Source organism: Cibotium barometz, chromosome 44 (assembly GCF_041138505.1).
Source record: "Cibotium barometz isolate CiBa-2024 chromosome 44, ASM4113850v1, whole genome shotgun sequence".
Taxonomy (NCBI): Eukaryota; Viridiplantae; Streptophyta; class Polypodiopsida; order Cyatheales; family Cibotiaceae; genus Cibotium; species Cibotium barometz.
This window is the reverse complement of record NC_141089.1, coordinates 27,450,563-27,470,744: the sequence shown is the minus strand read 5'-3', so window position 1 is coordinate 27,470,744 and position 20,182 is coordinate 27,450,563. Positions and strand designations below refer to the sequence as shown.

The 20,182-nt window shown below is 44.0% G+C and overlaps 1 protein-coding gene across 1 annotated transcript in view; it reads right to left on the bottom strand.

The window, feature by feature from the left end:
• Positions 1 to 1,197: 1,197 nt before the first annotated feature.
• Positions 1,198 to 20,182, bottom strand: part of LOC147613142 (suppressor-like protein) — an 82,317-nt gene continuing 63,332 nt past the window's right edge. Inside the window, exons 4-5 of the mRNA XM_086782425.1 lie at positions 2,692 to 2,942; positions 1,198 to 1,590 (exon numbers count right to left, since the gene is read on the bottom strand). Of these exons, the coding sequence (XP_086638551.1) occupies positions 1,426 to 1,590; positions 2,692 to 2,942 (416 nt within the window). The 3' untranslated portion in view covers positions 1,198 to 1,425. The remainder of the gene's footprint in view (positions 1,591 to 2,691; positions 2,943 to 20,182) is intronic.

Here is a 20,182-nt window from a genome sequence, read left to right as displayed (position 1 = left end):
GTTGTGGTCTTTTTGGAGTGCACTAGTCTTGAACTGAATATTAAAGTTTATAAGGTTTTAATAATAGTGATGGACAAAGACAAAAACAAAGCATTTGAAAGATCAAAAATAAATAAACTAACAAACCTAGCTACTAAGGAGAGGAAATCAAAAGATAATATCAAACGAAGACTTTTAATTAAGACGTTAACCTTTTAAAAAAAACAAAAAACAAAAAACAAAAACAAACAAACAAAAAAAACAAAACAAAACAAAAAACAAAATAGCAAAACAGAGAACTATAAACTCTAGACCTAAAGCACTAAGAGCTAGAACCAAACATTAAGCTAAACTTTAAAAAAGACTTTGACTCAAAGTGCAACCATTAACTCCAATGTCTGTCCAAACGTGAAGTGTGGGTTCATCAACTCTATCATGCATAGCGCGGACAATAAGCTATGACATCCCTACTCACGTCATCAATGCCCAAGAGTAGTTGCAGGTTTGTATAAGGTTAGTCCAAAAGAACATGCTTTATAAAACCAACGAACTGAGTTTCTATCACTCTCTGGAGGTGATGGGCAACGTGAAGATACCTACTTGCTTGAGTCGAGCTAGATTATCCTATCCATTTGCTAGATAAGATTATTTCCATGAAATAGAAATTGGCTTATAATAAACCTAGCTAGATCAAGAATCTTGGTGATGAACTCTTATTTAAACAAATAAGAGTAACATATATTCATATTTGGTCGATCTATGAAACAATACAGCCAGGATCTTTATTGGGTAATTGGACTTAGACTATCTTAAGCCGGTAAACTAGTAGGGCTTGAGAATAAGGTAGATTAAGCGATGAAAGAGGAGAATGCTAAACGCTTTGATTAGTCGTAGAAGAGTTGGGATGTCTCTCTATTTGGAAAAAAGGCACCATGAAATGATTCTGGCTGCTGTTTATGCTCCTAAGATGAGATTTAGGGTAGCTTCTTCTCAGTCTTTCTCAGTAGCTGGTTGGGAGAAAATAGAAGTCTTCTGGAAAAGTTTCTTAGATGTGAACAAGAAATATTCATACTTTTGCATGAGAAATTTTCTGAAAGGTGAGCGCATGCAATCAGTGTGTGTGTGTGTGTGTGAGAGAGAGAGAGAGAGAGAGAGAGAGAGAGAGAGTGAATGAAGACAACACAATCGTCGTGGAAATTTCAAAAAAGAAAACCAGGATGAGCAAAACCATTTTAGATTAGAGGGTTTGATTGTCCAAGGACTTTAGGAGTTAGAACCTTGCAAATGTCATGTTAACAGATTGATCAAGAACATCTTTTAGACATGAACTATACACAAGCACCCCAAAAGGATATCAAACTATTAAGCAGCTATCATATTCTGATCTGGTCTGTACCAGGTTTGTGAGCCACTCTTACCATAGAAACTGACAGTATTTCTCAAAATTCATCTTTTGTCCTTGTCATCAGGCAAATGGAGTCCCATGGCTCCTAGGAGGTTTGAGGCTGGGCCTGGTAGACCATGTTGTGAGGAGTATGACTGCAATAGATTTTGTAGCAGGTTCATGTCAATATTCACAGGTGGAAGTGCTTCCATGTCCTCATCAGTCCCCTGAAAAGGAAATTAGCCAATAAGATATCAATTGTTTTCTCTATCCGTAAGTCATACATAATATAATGACAAATTAAACGCCACGGAGGTTAGACATCACATTCTCTGCTGCAAGCTCACTTTGATATAGTAACTGCATCTCAAAAAATATTAAAGACACCATTATGTTCACTCTGATTGCTAACTGAATGCCTCCATCAGGTTAAGTAGTCATTCCCACCAGCTCACATTCAAGCTTACAAATACATTCTGTCTTGTTGGGAAGTCTGTAGACATAGAAGGCATTGACCAGAAATGCCACCTCAAACAAGATCTTCGATTATGAAACAGTCCGCAGTACACTTTGGGGTCAGGCATGAGCACCCAAACCTTCATGACAACATGTCTGTCAAACTTGTACATTATGCCACTGTAAGAGGAGCTCCATGTAAACATGGCACGTTTAAGACCTCTCCAGAAACTAAGCTAATAGAGTGCAACAATCGTAAGTAGACTCCTGGGAGGCTAGGGAATCAATGGGTGACAGGAAACTAAGAAAGGGCTTCGTTGTCTGCAACTTCTGATGCGACTATCAAAATAGATATTCCTAATTTGACCTTGCTAGTAAGTAGCATTCACTAAATCAAACCTAGGCCTTCTGCTCATTTACATCAATCAAAAGTTATTCAAACCTACAGGCTCAGTCAAGAGGGTTAGAGAGAAGAGAAAGGATGGAGAAAAGAAAGGGGAAAAACAGACCGAGGTCTTTGAAGCGAGAGAGCGGCCAGAACACAAGCTAAGTGATCATAAGGTCACCCGGATGACCTGATAGGTCAACATCTAGGGCCAACCGCTTAGTATAACAAGCAGGCCCCTATCTCTGTTGGTGGGTAACCATCTCACTTCATGAGTGATAAATGTTGAAAAGAATCACAAGAGATACAAATAGAGAGAAATGGATGACACAATGGCATCCTACTTGAGGAAAATAAGACAGTTAAAGCAGACAAACAAAAACAACTATCCCGGTGTCTACAAAGCCTCCACCTAGAGTAAGAAATGACCTACAAAAGATCCAATTCATCTTTCAGCAAAACCCAAAAAGGGAAAAAACTGCAGTACCTTAGTCTCATCAGTGGCTAATGGAGCCTTTTCAGCCCGAACAAAGCTCTTTGCTAGACTCGAAGAATTGAGTTCCCTGCTGAGAGCCTCTGAATACTCTTCCATAAAAGCGTTCTCTTGGCTAACACCCTTAAGGAAATTGTGTGTCCTGCTTTCTTTTGAAAGAGCATGTTTGGATGAGGTGCTTGGGGAATCTTCAGGCATCGGCATTTCTCTTTCCGTGACCTCAGGGATATCATTTTCACTATCGTCTGCAGGTAGAACAAAGCAACAAGAGCAGAAAAGCATGATAAACCTCTCTCTCTCTCTCTCTCTCTCTCTCTCTCTCTCTCTCTCTCTCACACACACACACACACACACACACACGTGCGAGCCAAACATCCCTGCCCCAGAGAACCGAACCCTCTCCCCATCAGTTCCAGATCCAGGACATACTCCACCATAGATAGGCACCGACATAGGAGGTGCACAATGATACTAAGTACTGTCTATGGAGAGTCTATGGGGAGGATAACACATGATGGGATCTGCCTATTTCCTTGTACATACATGCTCAGGTAGTACCTGGCCCTATTTTTTGGTCGACTAGTTTTTTTCCTTTTCCTTTCCATGTCTACTCATGGATCACATGCATTAGGAAAAGCTTCCAAAAACTGGCAAGATAGTAGATTATCGATTCGCCATGTTTTTGCACAAAACGATCCCATTGTTTCTTCAAATCAAGCTGGTAATCCGCGGGAACAAACTGCTTCACGAGAAACTTGTCGCAATCATCCCATGAAACCGATCCCGTCAAGTGGGAATAGACTCCGTTGGACACCCACGCGTGTAATAGCACAACTTAATATCACAATTTGAAATGGACAACTTAATAACAACTGAAATTTGAAATGAAATGAAATGAAATAGATGGACACTAGCACTGGGGCCGGAACGGGCCGACCCCCCCCCCTCAATATATGATATATTATTGAGAGTATTTAACAAATACAATGCTCCATGGGTTCAAAGAACCAGATGATGTCCATGTACAAATGAATACAGTAACAAACAAGAAGTTCGAAGTAGATATTCGAAGCAGAGCGACCACTTGAGTGGTCCAGCCTCTACGGTCCTATGCCTTCACTGGAATCCGCGGAGAGCGCCCCACTAGTGTTCCAGGACCACGCACAAACAGGCGCTCCCGTACTAACACCCGGCGCTCCCGATCTCGGCACCTTTGGACCGTGGTCCTCCAAAAGCTTGGACTACCCGGCACCGAACGGGTGTTAGCCGTAGAGAGAATCTTTTATCAGATTTACAACACAGTTCTTAACTTAAATCTGAATTCACTTACTTGTAGCTTGCAGATGGAAGACCAATACCCGGGAGTGTCTGGGTGCAGCTACTAGTGAGGGACACCAAGGTGCAGCAGCATGTCGAGAGGAATAGCTGCCTGGGGAAAAGTATAGCCTCCTGAAGAAAGGAGATGAAGCAGGAGCCGCTTGTATGCAGGGTACAGCCGTCGCCTGCAGAGTAGGAGAAGTACACACAGTGCAGGAGCAGCCTGTGTGGTCCCCTGGCTGCAGTGGAGAAGAGGCAGCCGTCTGCTGGAGGGGACAACTACCTACTGGAGGAGGCGGCGCAGCCTATGCAGCCTGTGTAGCTTGCTGATGATGGTGGAAGGAGCCGCCTGAGGGGTTGCAGCCGCCTGAGAGCCACGAAAAGGAGCAGCCTCAGGGATTGCAGAAACGATTGCTGGTTCTCCTAACAAAGGGTGGTCGCCTTTATTTTGTAGATGTTGGAGGGGAGTAAACAATTACAGCTGGCCCGCTCCCCACGTTTGCATGGGGGCGGCCAGCTCCATGGTGTAGTGTGGGTTGGTGGCCATGCACCCACCCCCACACACACAAAGGTTAAGTGTGGCTCCCCACCTTGGCCCCTATGTGGGTTCCCAAAGTGGGTGCCCACTTTTAAGAGAATGTGAATATACAACCTTATAAAACAAAAGGTTAGAATTAAAACTATTACACCAACAAGTGCAATACACTTACCACCTGTTCACACACAATAAAACTCGTCAGAAGACAGAGCAAACTTCACGACTCACTGGCAGGCGTCCCCGCTCAGTAAGTGGCACGTCAAGCAGGCAAACACAAAAATACAAGTCATGAGAAAACAGTTTCAAACAAGAAAAACATGAGTGCATGTGCAAATAGTATCATGGACATATCTCCCCTTCATGGAACACGTACAAAATATCTGTCGGGCACAAAAATGGCACGACATAAAACATAAATCCTGGTCTTCCTATGGAGTGACAGTCCCAAAGGTAAAACACAGTTCCAGGCACGAGCCTCCCTATGGAGTGACAGTCCCATAGGCAAGACACGGCACGAATACTGGCTCTTCCATGGCGTGACAATCCCATCATTTGAGATGTCATCTGGGCCACTTGCATTTTTACTCGGGCATTCGACTCTTATAGCGTGATGATGGCATAGTCATGATGCAATTCTAGCTTCTTGGTTCTTGTCATGTGAAGTAGATCTCTTCTTGAAGTAATTGATATTGTTGATCTGCATGGTACACAACTAGATCGATGCATTCTAGCTCCACCACATGGTAGAGCTAGATCGGATGCAATTGTAGCTCCTTGGTTCTCGTCATGTGAAGTAGGTCTCTTCTTAGAGTAACTGGTTTTGTTGATCTGCATGGTACACAGCTAGATCCGGGTTGCTTGCCAGACATTTTTCCATGCATGATTCGAATTTCATGCCTCTTTGGTGCCGTTTGGGCCACGGTTGGAAATTTCTGCCATTTGGCATGCTCATTCATCTTTTTCGAGAACCCGGATTCGGACAGTTAGAAGTTAAGGATCCGGGACCCCATCAGAGAACGGACCACACGGACTTGTGCTAGGGAAGTTGCTCTATGTCCACATCACTCCGTGCATGGATTTGGGCATCGCAATCACTTCTCCCAGTGCGTCAAAGTTGCGTCCTGAGACGAAGATAGTGCAAAATCGCCATAATAGAGTTTCAGATCCGAAATGAGTCCGAATCGCATCTGAACACAACAAGAAAGTTGCGGGTTGCTTGCCACACATTTGTTCATGCATGATTCGAATTTCATGCCTCTTCGGCGCGGTTTGGGCCACTATTGGAAATTTCTGCCATTTATCACGCTCGTGCATCTTTTTCGAGAACCCGGATTCGGACAGTTAGAAGTAAACAATGACACGTGGCAAAAAGTACTACACGTGTCGGATTTAAAGCGCACTTTCCCATTATTTAATGTCATTTTATTTCTTGCAATCCGTGAACGCGTGTTTGGTTTTTTGTCTCAAAAGCTGACTTAAGCTGATTTTGTGTACTTTACACACCTCATGACCAATGCTCCAGCTCAGCCTCCAACACTCTAGCTCACGAACCCCGCTCTAGCTGCCTCACGACAATGCTCCATCTGCCTTACAACCAACGCTTCAACTCAACGAAATCTCTTACCAAGTACCTATTCCAGATCACTTTACCACATATGCTCCATTTCAGCCCTCATTGCATCAGGCTCTTCTTCTAGCATGACTGTCTTTCCTCGAGACAGTTGTCCCTTTGAATCACTATCGTTTACCTTTTCAAGGGGCTTGTGCCTTCCTCGCAGAGCATCAGAACCACGCGAGGCATTTGATGGGCCCCTCGAGTTAGGCACTTCCAAAGGGTTGCCTTGGCTGTCCATTGTGTTAAGTGTGCTAGAAGCGGGGTGTCCGATACACAGATTCGTTTCCCCACTAAGAAGAGGGAAACAACCGTGCTCTGATACCAATGAAACCGATCCCATCAAGTGGGAACACACTCCGTTGGACACCCACACGCGTAATAGCACAACTTAATATCACAATTTGAAATGGACAACTTAATAACAACTGAAATTTGAAATGAAATGAAATGAAATAGCTGGACACCAACACTGGGGCCGGAACGGGCCGACCCCCCCCCCCCCCCCCCTCAATATATGATATATTATTGGGAGTATTTAACAAATACAATGCTCCATGGGTTCAAAGAACCAGATGATGTCCATGTACAAATGAATACAGTACCAAACAAGAAGTACTAAGCCTATTCCAAAGGAGGAAGAACTCGGCAAACTAATGGTACCCTAACGTCGAGCCAATGACGGTGAACGGGAACTATCCCAAGAGTCTGATAAAGAGGGACTCCAAGAATGAGACTGCCCAGTGATGCGAATGGCGTCTCTCCCACTAACTATTCACATGCTCAAAATGACGATTGTCGAACTGGGAGCAAAGGTTGTCTAGTGCATCCTTTTCTACATCCAATTGAGTGAAAAAACCTCCTCTCATCAGGAGGCATGCCACTTCGTCCTTGGATTCATCGAGCCCTTGCTCCGAAACATCATGGTAGACTCCAAATCTAGAATAATAAGTGCTCAAGGTGTATGGTCCACCTTGTCTAGACAGAGAGACGATGTCACCATTTGGTCCCTCACCTGTCTCGACCAGTGTTTTATAATACACTAGAGCATTTTACTCGCATGGTTTGGCCTGAAAGATGACCACACGACATGGCACCATGGGATTTTTATCAATAAAGTGACTTATATAAGTCGGTGTGTTCACATATTATTAAAGACAGGCTGGACATATGATATTTTGGGCATGACAGGTGGACAAAAGGAGACACCTAGATGAAACTTGGGCATCAAGCCAAGAAAAGCATAAAAGTTGATATTTTTGGCTAAAACTTGGGAGTACAAGCCAAGAAAAGCTTTAAATAGATATATTTGGGCAAGTTCAGCTATTTTTAGGTCAACCCAGTTATTTTTGGCAAAAGGAAAAAAGCACGGCTATTCAGGGGCTGGTCGACTCCTTTAAAACCAGGAGGAAGCATGCGCATGAGGAGAGGCTGGCGGGCAGCAGATAAAAACGTTTTCTTCTCTCACTTCCTCTCTAGAGAAACCAACCGTATAGTGGGCAGTAGTGCAGCTTCTCTCTTCCCCTTGCGTTGGCCGTACAGTGGACAGCCGGGCTGGAAGCTTGGACAACCTCCTCTCTCTGGTGCAAACTCTACAGCAACTGGGCAACACCTCCTTTCTCTTTTGAGCTGGACATACAGTGGTACAGCAGCCGGTTTTTGCCTCTCTGTACAGGCTGTACAGTGGTACAACAGCGAGGCACCCTTTTTGTCTCTCTGGCACAGGTCGTACTCTGGTACAGCAACTGGGCCGCTTCTTCTCCTCTCAGATTCGCTGGCCGTACAGTGGTACAGCAACCAGCAGGTTCTTCTCTCTCTTGCACGGGCCATACAACGGCAGATTCTTCTCTCCCTTCACCGCCCCCTCCTAGCCATCAGTTCAAGGGCTCTTTTGGAGATATCAGGGACTGATTTGAGAACTCCTCTAGGGAAGATTTGAGGCTCCATTCTAAGGGTTGTTTTGGCACAGAGTTCGGCATTGGGTTTGACACCGCACCGGGCTACTGATTCGCATTGGTTCTTGGAGCGGTTTGTGCTTTGGTTCATGTGCAAGTGTTTGCTAAGGAAGCTTGTGGAAAATCCGGTGCAGTATTGCACCTGCACCTTGGTTGGATTGTAACCTGTTTACTGGAATAAAGCAGTTCCTACGGAGGGCTGCCCGTTCCGGCTCAGTGTTGTCTTCCCTTTAGGATTAATTATGGTTATTTCCGTTGTGTTTTCATATCTTTGTTTGGCATCTAAAGTGTCTATAAGTTGTTTCGGGACCCCGTCGGGTGTCACTGGTATCAGAGCGCAGCCTCTTGCCTATTCTATCTAGACAAACGATCATATGACTATGGGCAGGACCCAAAGTTGCGAGGAACACAAGGACGGGATTAGAGCTCTCGAGCACATGGTGGAACAATATATCAGGATCATCGATGCATAGCTTGACCATCATAACTCTTTGATGAGGCAGCTTTGTCAAAAGCTTCAGGAAAAGGATGCAAGTTTGAAGATGTACCGGGAAGATCCTCATGTGAGGACAGTTATGGAAAGCAAAAAGGTTATGGAGACCAGTGCTACAGATGTTTTCCTAGACTTGGCATCAATGTTGGAAATGAATCCCAGGAAGTTGGCTTTTCACTATCTTCTTCGGGAAGGGGATAATGTCCTTGATGCATGGGGCAAGTATCACGTAAAGCCGGATCTGGGGTTGGTCGAACCTCATCAATCATTGGTTGCAGAGGAAGCTTCCAGACATTCTTCCAAGAGAGAAAGATGGCTCCTGTTCCGGAACTACCTATCGTTCAAGGTGGAGACGGCATTCTTTTAGAGAGGCGATGGCTCGGAAGATGTCTCGGAAGGAGCATAACAAACAGAAGATGCAAGTTCCTCTGGTGGAAGATGGACCAACGGGTTGTTCCAAGCCTGATTGTTTTGGGAGCCAATGTTCTTACCACGAAAGGAACGAAGTTTCGGAGGAAACTTAGACACTATTTTGGGTGCTATGAATTTGGTTTTCTCCTCGATATTTTTGGGATGTTGTACCAAAAATTTTGATTGTACATAAATTGGTGACAAGCTTTTTATCAAGATAAGTATTTATGTTTAAATGCTTTTCTTTGCCAATATTTGGGATTTTGTACATGTTGAACTCCCTTGCTAACGCAAGTGGAGAGTGTTTCTCGTATCTATTTTGAGATGTGTTTCAGGAAAAATTCTTTTACTGAAAGGCGTTTTCATTGGAAAACATTCTGATTCTGGAAAAGGCTTTCTGTGGTTTTGGTCTTGTGTATTAGAGGCTCCTAGCAATATGGGATAATGGAACTGTCGCCTACACAAGGATCTCATATGGGGAGTATTCTAGTGGTATGGGACGCTAGAATATGGCGCATATGCGGTTACAAAACTATGAATTATTTATCACTATCATGGATTGGTTGATTCTAGTCTATGAGCTATTTGGAGACAACATGGGAGTTTTGTAAAGAAGGATTTCTCACTTCGAGCATGCCATGGCACATCCCTTTTACATGTATGTGGATGAATCCCCTGAAGGACTCCGGTGTCCCACTGACATGTCAACAGGGGTTTGTCTCTTGCATGTATGTGGATACATCCCCAGGAAAGACTCTGGTGTGAGCCCACAGACATGGCAAGAGAACATGTGTTTCTTCTGAGGCTTGACATGACAGATCATGTGTGGCTTGTGAGACTTGACATGTCAGAACGTGTGTGGCTTCTGAGGCTTGACATGACAGGACATGTGTGGCTTATGAGGCTTGACATGGTAACATGTATGGCTTGTGAGGCTTGACATGACAAAACATGTGTGGCTTCTAAGGCTTGACATGGTAATATGTATGGCTTGTGAGGCTTCACATGATAGGACATGTGTGGCTTGACATGACAGGACGTGTGTGGCTTCTAAAGCCTGACATGGCAGAACATGTGTGGCTTCTAAGGCTTGACATGACAGGACATGTGTGGCTTTTGAGGCTTGACATGGTAATATGTATGGCTTGTGAGGCTTGACATGATAGATTGTGTGGCTTCTGAAGCTTGACATGGTAGCATGTATGGCTTGTGAGACTTGACATGATAGGACATGTGTGGCTTGACATGACAGGACATGTGTGGCTTGTGAAGCTTGACATGACAAGACATGTGTGACTCATGGGGCTTCACATGACGGAAACATGTATGGCTTATGAAGCCTAACATAACAGAACGTGTGTGGCTCATGGAACCTGACATGATAGTACATGAAAGGACATGTGTGGCTTGACATGACACGACATGTGTGACTTGACATGACACGACATGTGTGGCTTGCGAAGCTTGACATGATAGGACATGTGTGGCTCCTGAGGCTTGACATGACAGAAACATGTATGTCTTATGAAGCCTGACATGACAGAATGTGTGGCTTATGGAACCTGACATGACAGTATATGTATGGCAGATACAACCTGACATGATGTGCTCTTCTTACAGTACATGTATGGCAGATATAGCCTAACATGATGTGCTTTTTTTTACAATACACGTATGGCAAATGCAGCCTGACATGGTGTGATCTTTCTCAGCACTAGCAACCCTGGACCCTGGTGCTCACTTCGTACTTATGTTTTGGGAAGGATTCAGCATCCCTGAGCATTTAGAAAAGCGGCTTATGGATTTATGGATATTTCGGACACAGTTGGCTCTTGTGCATGTGTCTGGTTATTATCAGAGTTATTGACTCAAGATATGGATACAGTTTCTTCATCCGGTTGGCTCTTGTGCCCCTATCTGACTTCGGATTGTGGATCTGGACTTATGGCTTTAACGTTGGACGTATATAATACTACTGATGGGAGGTGGATCTGCTATTCTTGAAGGATATCTCAGTGTTATCAAGTTTATACACTTGTGGACAACTGCTTTATAAGACGGAGGGAATGTCACCATTTGGTCCCTCACCCGTCTCGACCAGTGTTTTATACACTAGGCGGAACCAAGGTGTGAACGGGGATTTTTCCACAAAAGAAAGCTAGGGCATTTTACTGGCATGGTTTGGCCTGAAAGATGACCACACAGCATGGCACCATGGGATTTTTATCAATAAAGTGACTTATAAGTCAGTGTGTTCACATATTATTAAAGACGGCTGGACATATGATATTTTGGGTATGACAGGTGGACAAAAGGAGGTGCCTAGATGAAACTTGGGCATCAAGCCAAGAAAAGCATAGAAGTTGATTTTTTTGGCTAAAACTTGGAGTACAAGCCAAGAAAAGCTTTAAATTGATATATTTCGGCAAGTTCAGCTATTTTTGGGCCACCCCGGTTAATTTTGGCAAAAGGGAAAAAGCAGAGCTATTCTGGGGCTAGTCGACTCCTTTCAAAGCAGGAGGAAGCATGCGCATAAGGAGAGGGTGGCGGGCAGCAGATAAAAACGTTTTCTTCTCTCTCTCTTCCTCTTTAGAGCAACTGGTTGTACAGTGGACAGTAGTGCAGCTTCTCTCTCTTCCCCTTGTGCTGGTCGTACAGTGGACAGTGGGCCTACACAATTTTCTCCTCTCTCTGGCACAAACTATACAGTAGTTGGGCAACACCTCCTTTCTCTTTTCTGCCGGTCGTACAATGGTACAGCAATCGGTTTTTGCCTCTCTCTACAAGCTGTACAATGGTACAGCAGCGGGGCACCCTTTTTGTCTCTCTCTGGCACAGGCCGTACAGTGGTACGGCAGTTGGGCCGCTTCTCCTCCTCTCAGATTCGTTGGCCGTACGGTGGTACGAAAACCAGCAGGTTCTTCTCTCTTGCACTGGCCATACAACAACAGATTCTTCTCTCCCTTCACCACCCCCTCCTGGCCATCGATTCAGGGGCTGTGTTTTGGAGACATCAAGGATTGATTTGAGAAGCCAACGAATCTGACAGGAGGAGAAGTAGCCTAGCTACCGTACCGTTGTACGGCATGTGCCACAAAGAGACAAAAAGGGTGCCCCACTATACAGCCTATAGAGAGAGGCAAAAATCGACTGTTGTACCACTGTACGGCCGGCTGAAAAGAGAAAGGAGGTGTTGCCCAGCTGCTGTACAGTTTGCACGAGAGAGAGGAGAAGACTACCCAGCCTTGTTGTCCATTGTACGGCCAATGCAAGGGGAAGAGAGAGACGCTGCACTACTGCCCACTAAACGCCCAATTGCTCTAGAGAGGAAGAGAGAGAAGAAAACGATTTTATCTGTTGCCCGCCACCCTCTCCTCATGCGCATGCTTCTTCTTGCTTTTAAAGGAGTCAACCAGCACCAAAATAGCTGTGCTTTTTTCCTTTTGCCAAAAATAACCGGGTTGGCCCAAAAATAGCTGAACTTGCCGAAATATATCAATTTAAAGCTTTTCTTGGCTTATACTCCAAGTTTTAGCCAAAAATATCAACTTTTATGCTTTTCCTAACTTGATGCCAAGGTTTCATCGAGGCGCCTCCTTTTGTCCACTTGTCATGCCCAAAATATCATATGTCCAGCCCGTCTTTAATAATATGTGAACACACCAACTTATAAGTCACTTTATTGATAAAAATCCCATGGTGCCATGCTGTGTGGTCATCTTTCAGGCCAAACCATGCCAGTAAAATGCTCTAACTTTCTTTTGGGGAAAAATCCTCGTTCACACCTTGGTTCCACCTAGTGTACAAAACACTAGTCAAGACAGGTGAGGGGCCAAATGGTTACAAACAACAGAGAGCTACCTAATCTACCATGCAAGTCGCCTGCTCATCCATGTGAGCCGCCCAAGGTTGTTAGAGGCGTCAGAGGCGTTTGGTACGAGGCGGGTATGGTACACGCCTCAAAAGACTCGTATTTTTAGAGACGTTAGAGGCGTGTTAGAGGCGTCTGTTATATATATATATATATATATGTGTGTGTGTGTGTGTGTGTGCATATATATATGTATATATGTATATATATATATATACATATATACATATATATATGCACACACACACACACACACACACACACACACACACATACATATATATATATATATATATGTATGTATGTATGTATGTATGTATGTATGTATACACAGATATATATATATATATATATATATATATATATATATATATATATATATATATATGTGAATATATATACATGTGTGTATATATATTCACATATATATGTATATATATATATATATATATATCTGTGTATATATACATACATACATACATACATATATATATATATATACACACACACACACACACACATGTATACATATATATATATATATATATATATATATATATATATATATATATATATATATATTATATAGTGATAGATAGATATAATATATATAGTGAAAGTTGAGAGAGAGAGAGAGAGAGACTAGAGTGTGTATGTATGAGCCTTGAGGGAGGGAGAGAGAGGGTGTGTATGAGAGAGGGATAGAGTGTGTGCGCGCGCGCGCACGCGTGTGTGTGTGTGTGTGTGTGAAAGAAAGAGAGAAAGCTGTATTAAACATCTGCAAAAGGCCAAAATGACCTATGAGACCAAAATAGTCCATCCTCATCATCTGGATACATCATCAAGATTCAAGGGTACAAAGTAAAATGAAATGAACTGAAACGAACTGGTAGAGTATAGAGAGAGCTCCAAAAGTGGGTATAAAAAACATCATCATCCTAGTGTGTTTGAACTTTGAACTTTGAACTTTGGGTCTTGAGAAAGGCTTAAGGGAGGGAGGGAGAGAATGAGGGAGAGACAGTGTGTGTAAGAGGGGCTGCCTTGGGCCCTTAAAGCCCCCGTCTAAAGACTTAGACCAGCAAAAAAAAAAAGCCCTTAAAGCCCCCGTCTAGAGACTTAGAGCAGCAAAAAAAATTATTTTATTTTTTATTTTATTTTTTTGTGGACGCCTCATTCAGGCAGTCGTACGCCTTGTACACCTCGAACTGTTAGAGGCGTGCCTCGTGACAACTATGGAGCCGTCTACGTGTCCACGGCATAGTCACGACTCACAAGAAACGTGAGAAACGGAGGTGGGAAATGTGGAAACGCGCTTCCGACCCCCTTCACACTTGGAAACGGCCAAAAACGGCTGGAAACAACCATGCTTATCTTGTTACAGAAAACGGGTCCGGAAACGGCAAGAAACAAGAAACACACGTGGAACAATGGGAAACATGGGGAAACACCTGCAGAAAATGTATGCGAGAAACATCTTTTTTTTTTTGAAAGTCCTAAACAAATGATACCCAACGTGTTTATTTATTAAATGTTACCCACGTTTTAGCATATCGTTGCCCAACGAATAAAAATAACGACGTCAAAAAAAACGTCTCAATCATAATTCAATAAGTACATTTTTCCCACTTTAAAATCAACCAAATGGAGACACACACGTAGAGATGCACACAAGGTGAGAGGAGGAGCTTGTGGCCATCCTCCATGTGTGATGTGGCAGCGCGGTAGCGGCCGAGGTGTCAGGTCGACCAGACAAGACTCCGGCAAAGCGACTGAGGCGGAAGTGTCAAGTCGGCCAGCCAACCTGTGGCCGACCTAGTGACTAAGTCTATGTGTCATTTCCTACCCGTTTTCGTTTCCGATCTCGGGGAGTGCCGGTTTTGTTCCTGTTTCTGTTTCTGATGACTATGGTCCACGCACGCCTTCATTGAGAGAAGCAAATCAGTGTGTTGTCAATCCATGACAAGTAACCTAGAACCCGTGAGAAGAGAACCCAAGTAGAAAATTTTTCCAAACCTAGCTTGTGCACTCCTGAAAGCTAGGGACTATATCATATCCAAGCAACCAACACACACACGTGCCAAAAATAAATAAATTTGATGGTTCTCTAAGCTCCAATACCAACTGTAGAACTCTTTTGCCTATGTCCTAGGTTTTGAGAGTAGAATGAGAACACAGCAATGGAATCAAGCATACAACACACACAACAACCCTAAACTAGTAATCTTATTATGTACAAGAAAAAGGTGTTACAATGGAATTTCAAGTACAAGAGATGATTGTGACACTAGACCACAGTTTGCAACCCAATTCTCTGCTGAAAGTTTCCCCTTGGCCAACCCACCCACTGGAGAGTTGCTTTGTAAGGCTTCACCGCTGAGAAATGCCGATAAGAAATCACATGTGTGTATATATAGCACCATACAGTGCTAGTTGGCCTGTAAAAGGCTGTCAGCCTGTTCAAAGGACTCCCACAACCTATATCGACTAGCCGATTGCCATCTGGGATTGTACATACATACATATATATGCTTTATCATTCATGTTGGTGTTGAACTCACACACTCACACACACATAAACCTGCACATTAGGGTTAGGTGCAGGAAGAAGAAGCTCACACAGAAATGAGAGAGAGAGAGAGAGAGAGCCAGAAGTGTGGTAGCCACAAAATGCAAGTCAACCCTTGCATGTGTGTCACATCAATATAATATAGAAGTACAAAATATTATATGTAGAGTGTCCTTTCACACTTGATATCCAAGGGAAAAAACCACATGGGAAAAAGTGCCCTTGGTTAAGCCATGTTCACACATCGCACAACCATAAGTGAGCATATGCCTACAATTCATACATTGTCACATGCACTCTACACTATAGTGCATGGTGACAAGATGGCTCATAATCAGTACATCATTGTACAGCAGTAGGACCCTTTAGGATATGATTTTGTCGTATGTTGAGGCCCCATTGTGAGCCCCAGTCCAGGACATGTCAAGCACAAGCTATGTAGGTCTTTCCTCAACCATAGAGTGTCAGTCAGTCAGTCAGCCAGTCAAGTCCCTTAACCCACTTGAAGAGAATCATTCATGCATATAGAAGTCAGTCAGGCTTTGCATTAGGTCATGGTCTACATTGCATAGCATTCATCTCATGTGCATGTGAACCTTCCCTTAGCATCTCTACCCTTAGCCATAGTATTTAATCCATTTCATAAGCCTTAGCCCTTAGTCTCCAGTCGGCAGCCTTTATACCTAGCCAGCCAGCATTAAAGCTTTATAAAAATAGCATATATATATCATATTTAGCAAGTCGTGTATATGCATATTAATAGCAAGCAATTTCATCATTCATTGAGGGATTCAAGCATTCAGCCAACCAGAAAACGCATCATCATCAGCATTCAGCAATCGTTGTGAAGAAGCGCTTCAGCCTACAGCCTTCTCAGTCTCACAACAGATTACAGCATACATCTAGTCATAGTTTGTTCTCCATCCTCCTGGGTGAAGGAAAAACGCATGCATCTACAGTGTCATGCAGCCTAGAAACAGTCCCAATTCAGCCTACTCTCAGCCTCAGTCTTGCAGCCTTCCTACAGCCCCTTGGAAGAGTGCACTGGCGTCGAGATTGGTCATCATTGGTGCTTCTACAGTAGTGTGCAGTCAGCCCTACTCTTGGTCTTCTCAAGGTCTTGCGTTTGGCTTATCTACAGTCCCAAAGTCAGTCCTACAAGTAGTTCTCTTCAAAGAAATAAAGCAAGTTGACATTGTGAATTTGGGCATGCTCCTGGATTCATCTAGGTATATAATTCAGCCATATTAGCGAACATGCAGATTTCACATTGTGAATTTTTCGTCCAAGTTGCGGCCAGTTAATATTGTGCTTATTCTTTCTATCTTTGGCGGTGCATTTGCCCTATCAACTACTTATTTGTTGTACTAATTCTTTCTATTTGCTACTTCCCTAGTGCTAGGCTTCATTATGGCCGAGTCTGCCCTGCATCTCCGGAGGTTTGACAGAAACTCAGTACGAAGGCCTTTGTGTGAATATATGCTCGTGTGTGTGTGTGTGTGTGTGTGTGTGTGTGTGTGTGTGTGTGAGAGAGAGAGAGAGCATATCGTCATCAGTGGGGATGTCGTAGTATCTAGTCCATACTATGCATAATGGAGTTGATAGTTATATAGTCTTGTGGGTTGACTACCATGAGTATATAACAAGCACCTTCCTAAAAGGTAAATTTGGACATGTTCCTGGATTCATCTAGGTATATCATAATGGAGTTGATAGTTATATAGTCTTGTGGGTTGACTACCATAGTATATAACATGCAAGTTCCTGAAAGGTGAATTTGGGCATGTTCCTGGATTCATCTAGGTATATTATTTTTCTCTCTCTTCTCCAGCTTCTCGATTCATATCTGGGATTGGGTATCCCTCTCGCCAAAAGAGAGTCAGGAGAAAACTTCTCACCTGGAACACATATCCATCAACAAAATTCCACAACTTAGTTAATAGGAAAGAAAGAAACATGTCTGAGAGGTAAGTCCAAGTAGGACCCCATTCCTGATGATCCTCCAAGGTGACATGAAGAAAGTCACTTTGCAAAGAAACTAGGAAAGGGGAAGAAGAGACAACACGCTTGATCTCTAAAATGTTATTATTGGAGATTCGTAGGGTCACTTTGGGTTGAGAGGTATGGAAATAAGTATACATCAAGATTTTGGCTTGGAAGTCATAGCTATGCAAGTGCCAATGGTCACATTGGAAGATTGAGAGTAGGGTTTTAATCTTATTAGGGGAGAATATGCCAAATATAAAAATGATGCTATGAAAAAGAGAGATTGTCCTCTTTCTAAGGAGTTATATGAAGAGGTGAGTTTACTTTCCTTGATACAAAAAATTTCCTATACCTAGATGAATCCAAGAACATGCCCAAATTCACCTTTTAGGAACGTGCATGTTATATACTCATGGTAGTCAACCCACAAGACTATATAACTATCAATTCCATTATGCATAGTATGGACTAGATACTACGACATCCCCACTCACGTCATCAGTGCCCAATAGTGGGTGTAGAACTCTATATCAAGATCTGCTCTTACACACGCACTCCACACACACACACACACATAAGAGCATATACTCACACAAAGGCCTTCGTACTGAGTTTCTTTCAAACCTCCTGTCACGTGCATCCCGCACTTGGATGCCACGTAGACATATCTATACAGAAGATGCAAGACCTGGGATGGTGAACTGGTCCCCTATGAGCCCAGTCCGGGACGAGTCAGCCAGGGATCCATCTCAGTCGTCCGAGGTCAGGTGTGCATTGTCCTGCACATGAGTCCAAGGTCAGGTGTGCACTATCCTACACATGAAACAGTGCCAGTCCGCGTTGTAAGTCTCCGTCTGGAATGATGTCAGTGATTCTGTGTATCTGGTATGGTACCGGTTGCCAGATCACTGTATAGTTAGTTAGGGTTTGCTTTTAATACAAGGGGCCAGCCCATAGGGCTACCCCAAGTATTAGTGTGGGCATGGGGATGGTGTGAAACCAACCTCATGAGGGCTAGGAAGGCCCTGGCTGAACCCACCAGCCATGGAAGGCTGTAGGATAGCCCTGAGGGCAGACTAAGGGAAAGCATACAGGCTGTACAGCCTGGTTATGGCTGTAAGGGCAAGTATGGGGCCAGCCCATACAGGCTGCCCAGTCCCCAAACAGCCTAAAGACTATGCCCCAGTCCCTAAGGAGTCATGCGCATAAAGCCCAGCCATCTAGGAAATGAAGCGCAGCTTTTATGGGATTTTTCTAGCATTAAATGCTGATTTATCAGTCATGGGACAATTCAGTGCTGGCCGACTCTCTCTCTCTCTCTCTTTTCTGCACATCTTCATTCAGTTTGTGCATTAATTCCGTCGCGAAAAGAGTGCTGATTTTTTAGCATTGAAGTTACTGATCTTCTTCGAAGCTTCCGCATGTTACAGTGGTATCAGAGCCTACTTCAAGTGCAAAGATTCAGCAAAGAAACCAGAATTTTTTCTCGCTCGTGTGGTTGGTTTTCAGACGCTGGTGGACTACCCTTTTCGGAGTGACTCCTATCCCTCAAAGGACGGTTGGTTTTCAGCCTCGGACGTCTCCCACACAGATAGTGGATGGTCAGATTGCGTTCCGGAAAGCAAGTGCATTTGCCTGCTATGGCGAGCTTCGACGACGAGAGAGACCAAGAACCATGGGACCAAAGTGCACCACGCAGCCCAGCTAGGGTACCAGGCTTGAGTGTTACACATATGTTCCAGCAGATGATGCGAGCAATCGCAGACCAGACAACAAAGTTGGAGGAGCAGAAGGCGCAGATCTTGGCTCTGGAAGAGCGTACCCGTTCTCCAACGTCGCGTTTTCCATCCCCTCCTCCCTCTCCTTCCGTATCCCAAATTCCAGATCCTCGACACAAGGACCCTCTCGCAGGGTCACAACCGCAGCCAAGCTCTTTGCTTGAGTTGCAGATGCGTGCATTGGAGATCCGACAACGTGAAGACGAAGCCATGCGACGCGTGGAGAACGAGCGTTACCTAGCAGCTTTGGACGCCAGTGCATTCCACCCACAGAGAGACGGCCAGACAGAGATAGACAACCAGTTGGCCTATGATGTGCTGAAGTGTTATGTCCACGATCAGCAAGGTAAGTGGGAATCATATTTGCCTTTAGTTCAAGTTGTTTTGAATGATTCTTTTTCTTCAGCTATTGGCAAGCAGGCGACTGTCAACAGGTGACTGCAAGTACAGGTCTTGTGGTTATGTTTCTTGGCATGGGAGTGATGCAAGCTCGCATGGCTGCGTGCTCATGGAGCAGATTGTTTTCTTCCTGCTAGAAAGGAACAGTGGGACCTTCAGTTATGGGCATCTCTATGTTGCCAGATGTTTCATGAGGGAACAGGTAACTAGACGTATGGAAACAGGACAAAAGTTTCAAAGGGAAACAGGCCTAAGGGTTTCATGTGGAAACAGGTCGTAGGTTTTCTCGAGGAGACATGCTTTTGGGTTTCTCCAGGAGATAGGTCACATGCACGCAGAAGGTACAGGAATGGACACATGCTTGGTACAGCCTTGCTACTGATTAGACAGGGGACAGGGAATCCATGACAGAGATGGATAGTACCCTTAGAAGGTAGAGAGGGTTTGTACAGGTGTGTCAACTGTATGGTATGCTGTGCTGTGATGCGAGTTCTCTTTTGAGAGACAGTTTGGGAGTCTGTGTTGTGATGCAGAAGCACTGGATGTGTCAGGGTGTGAT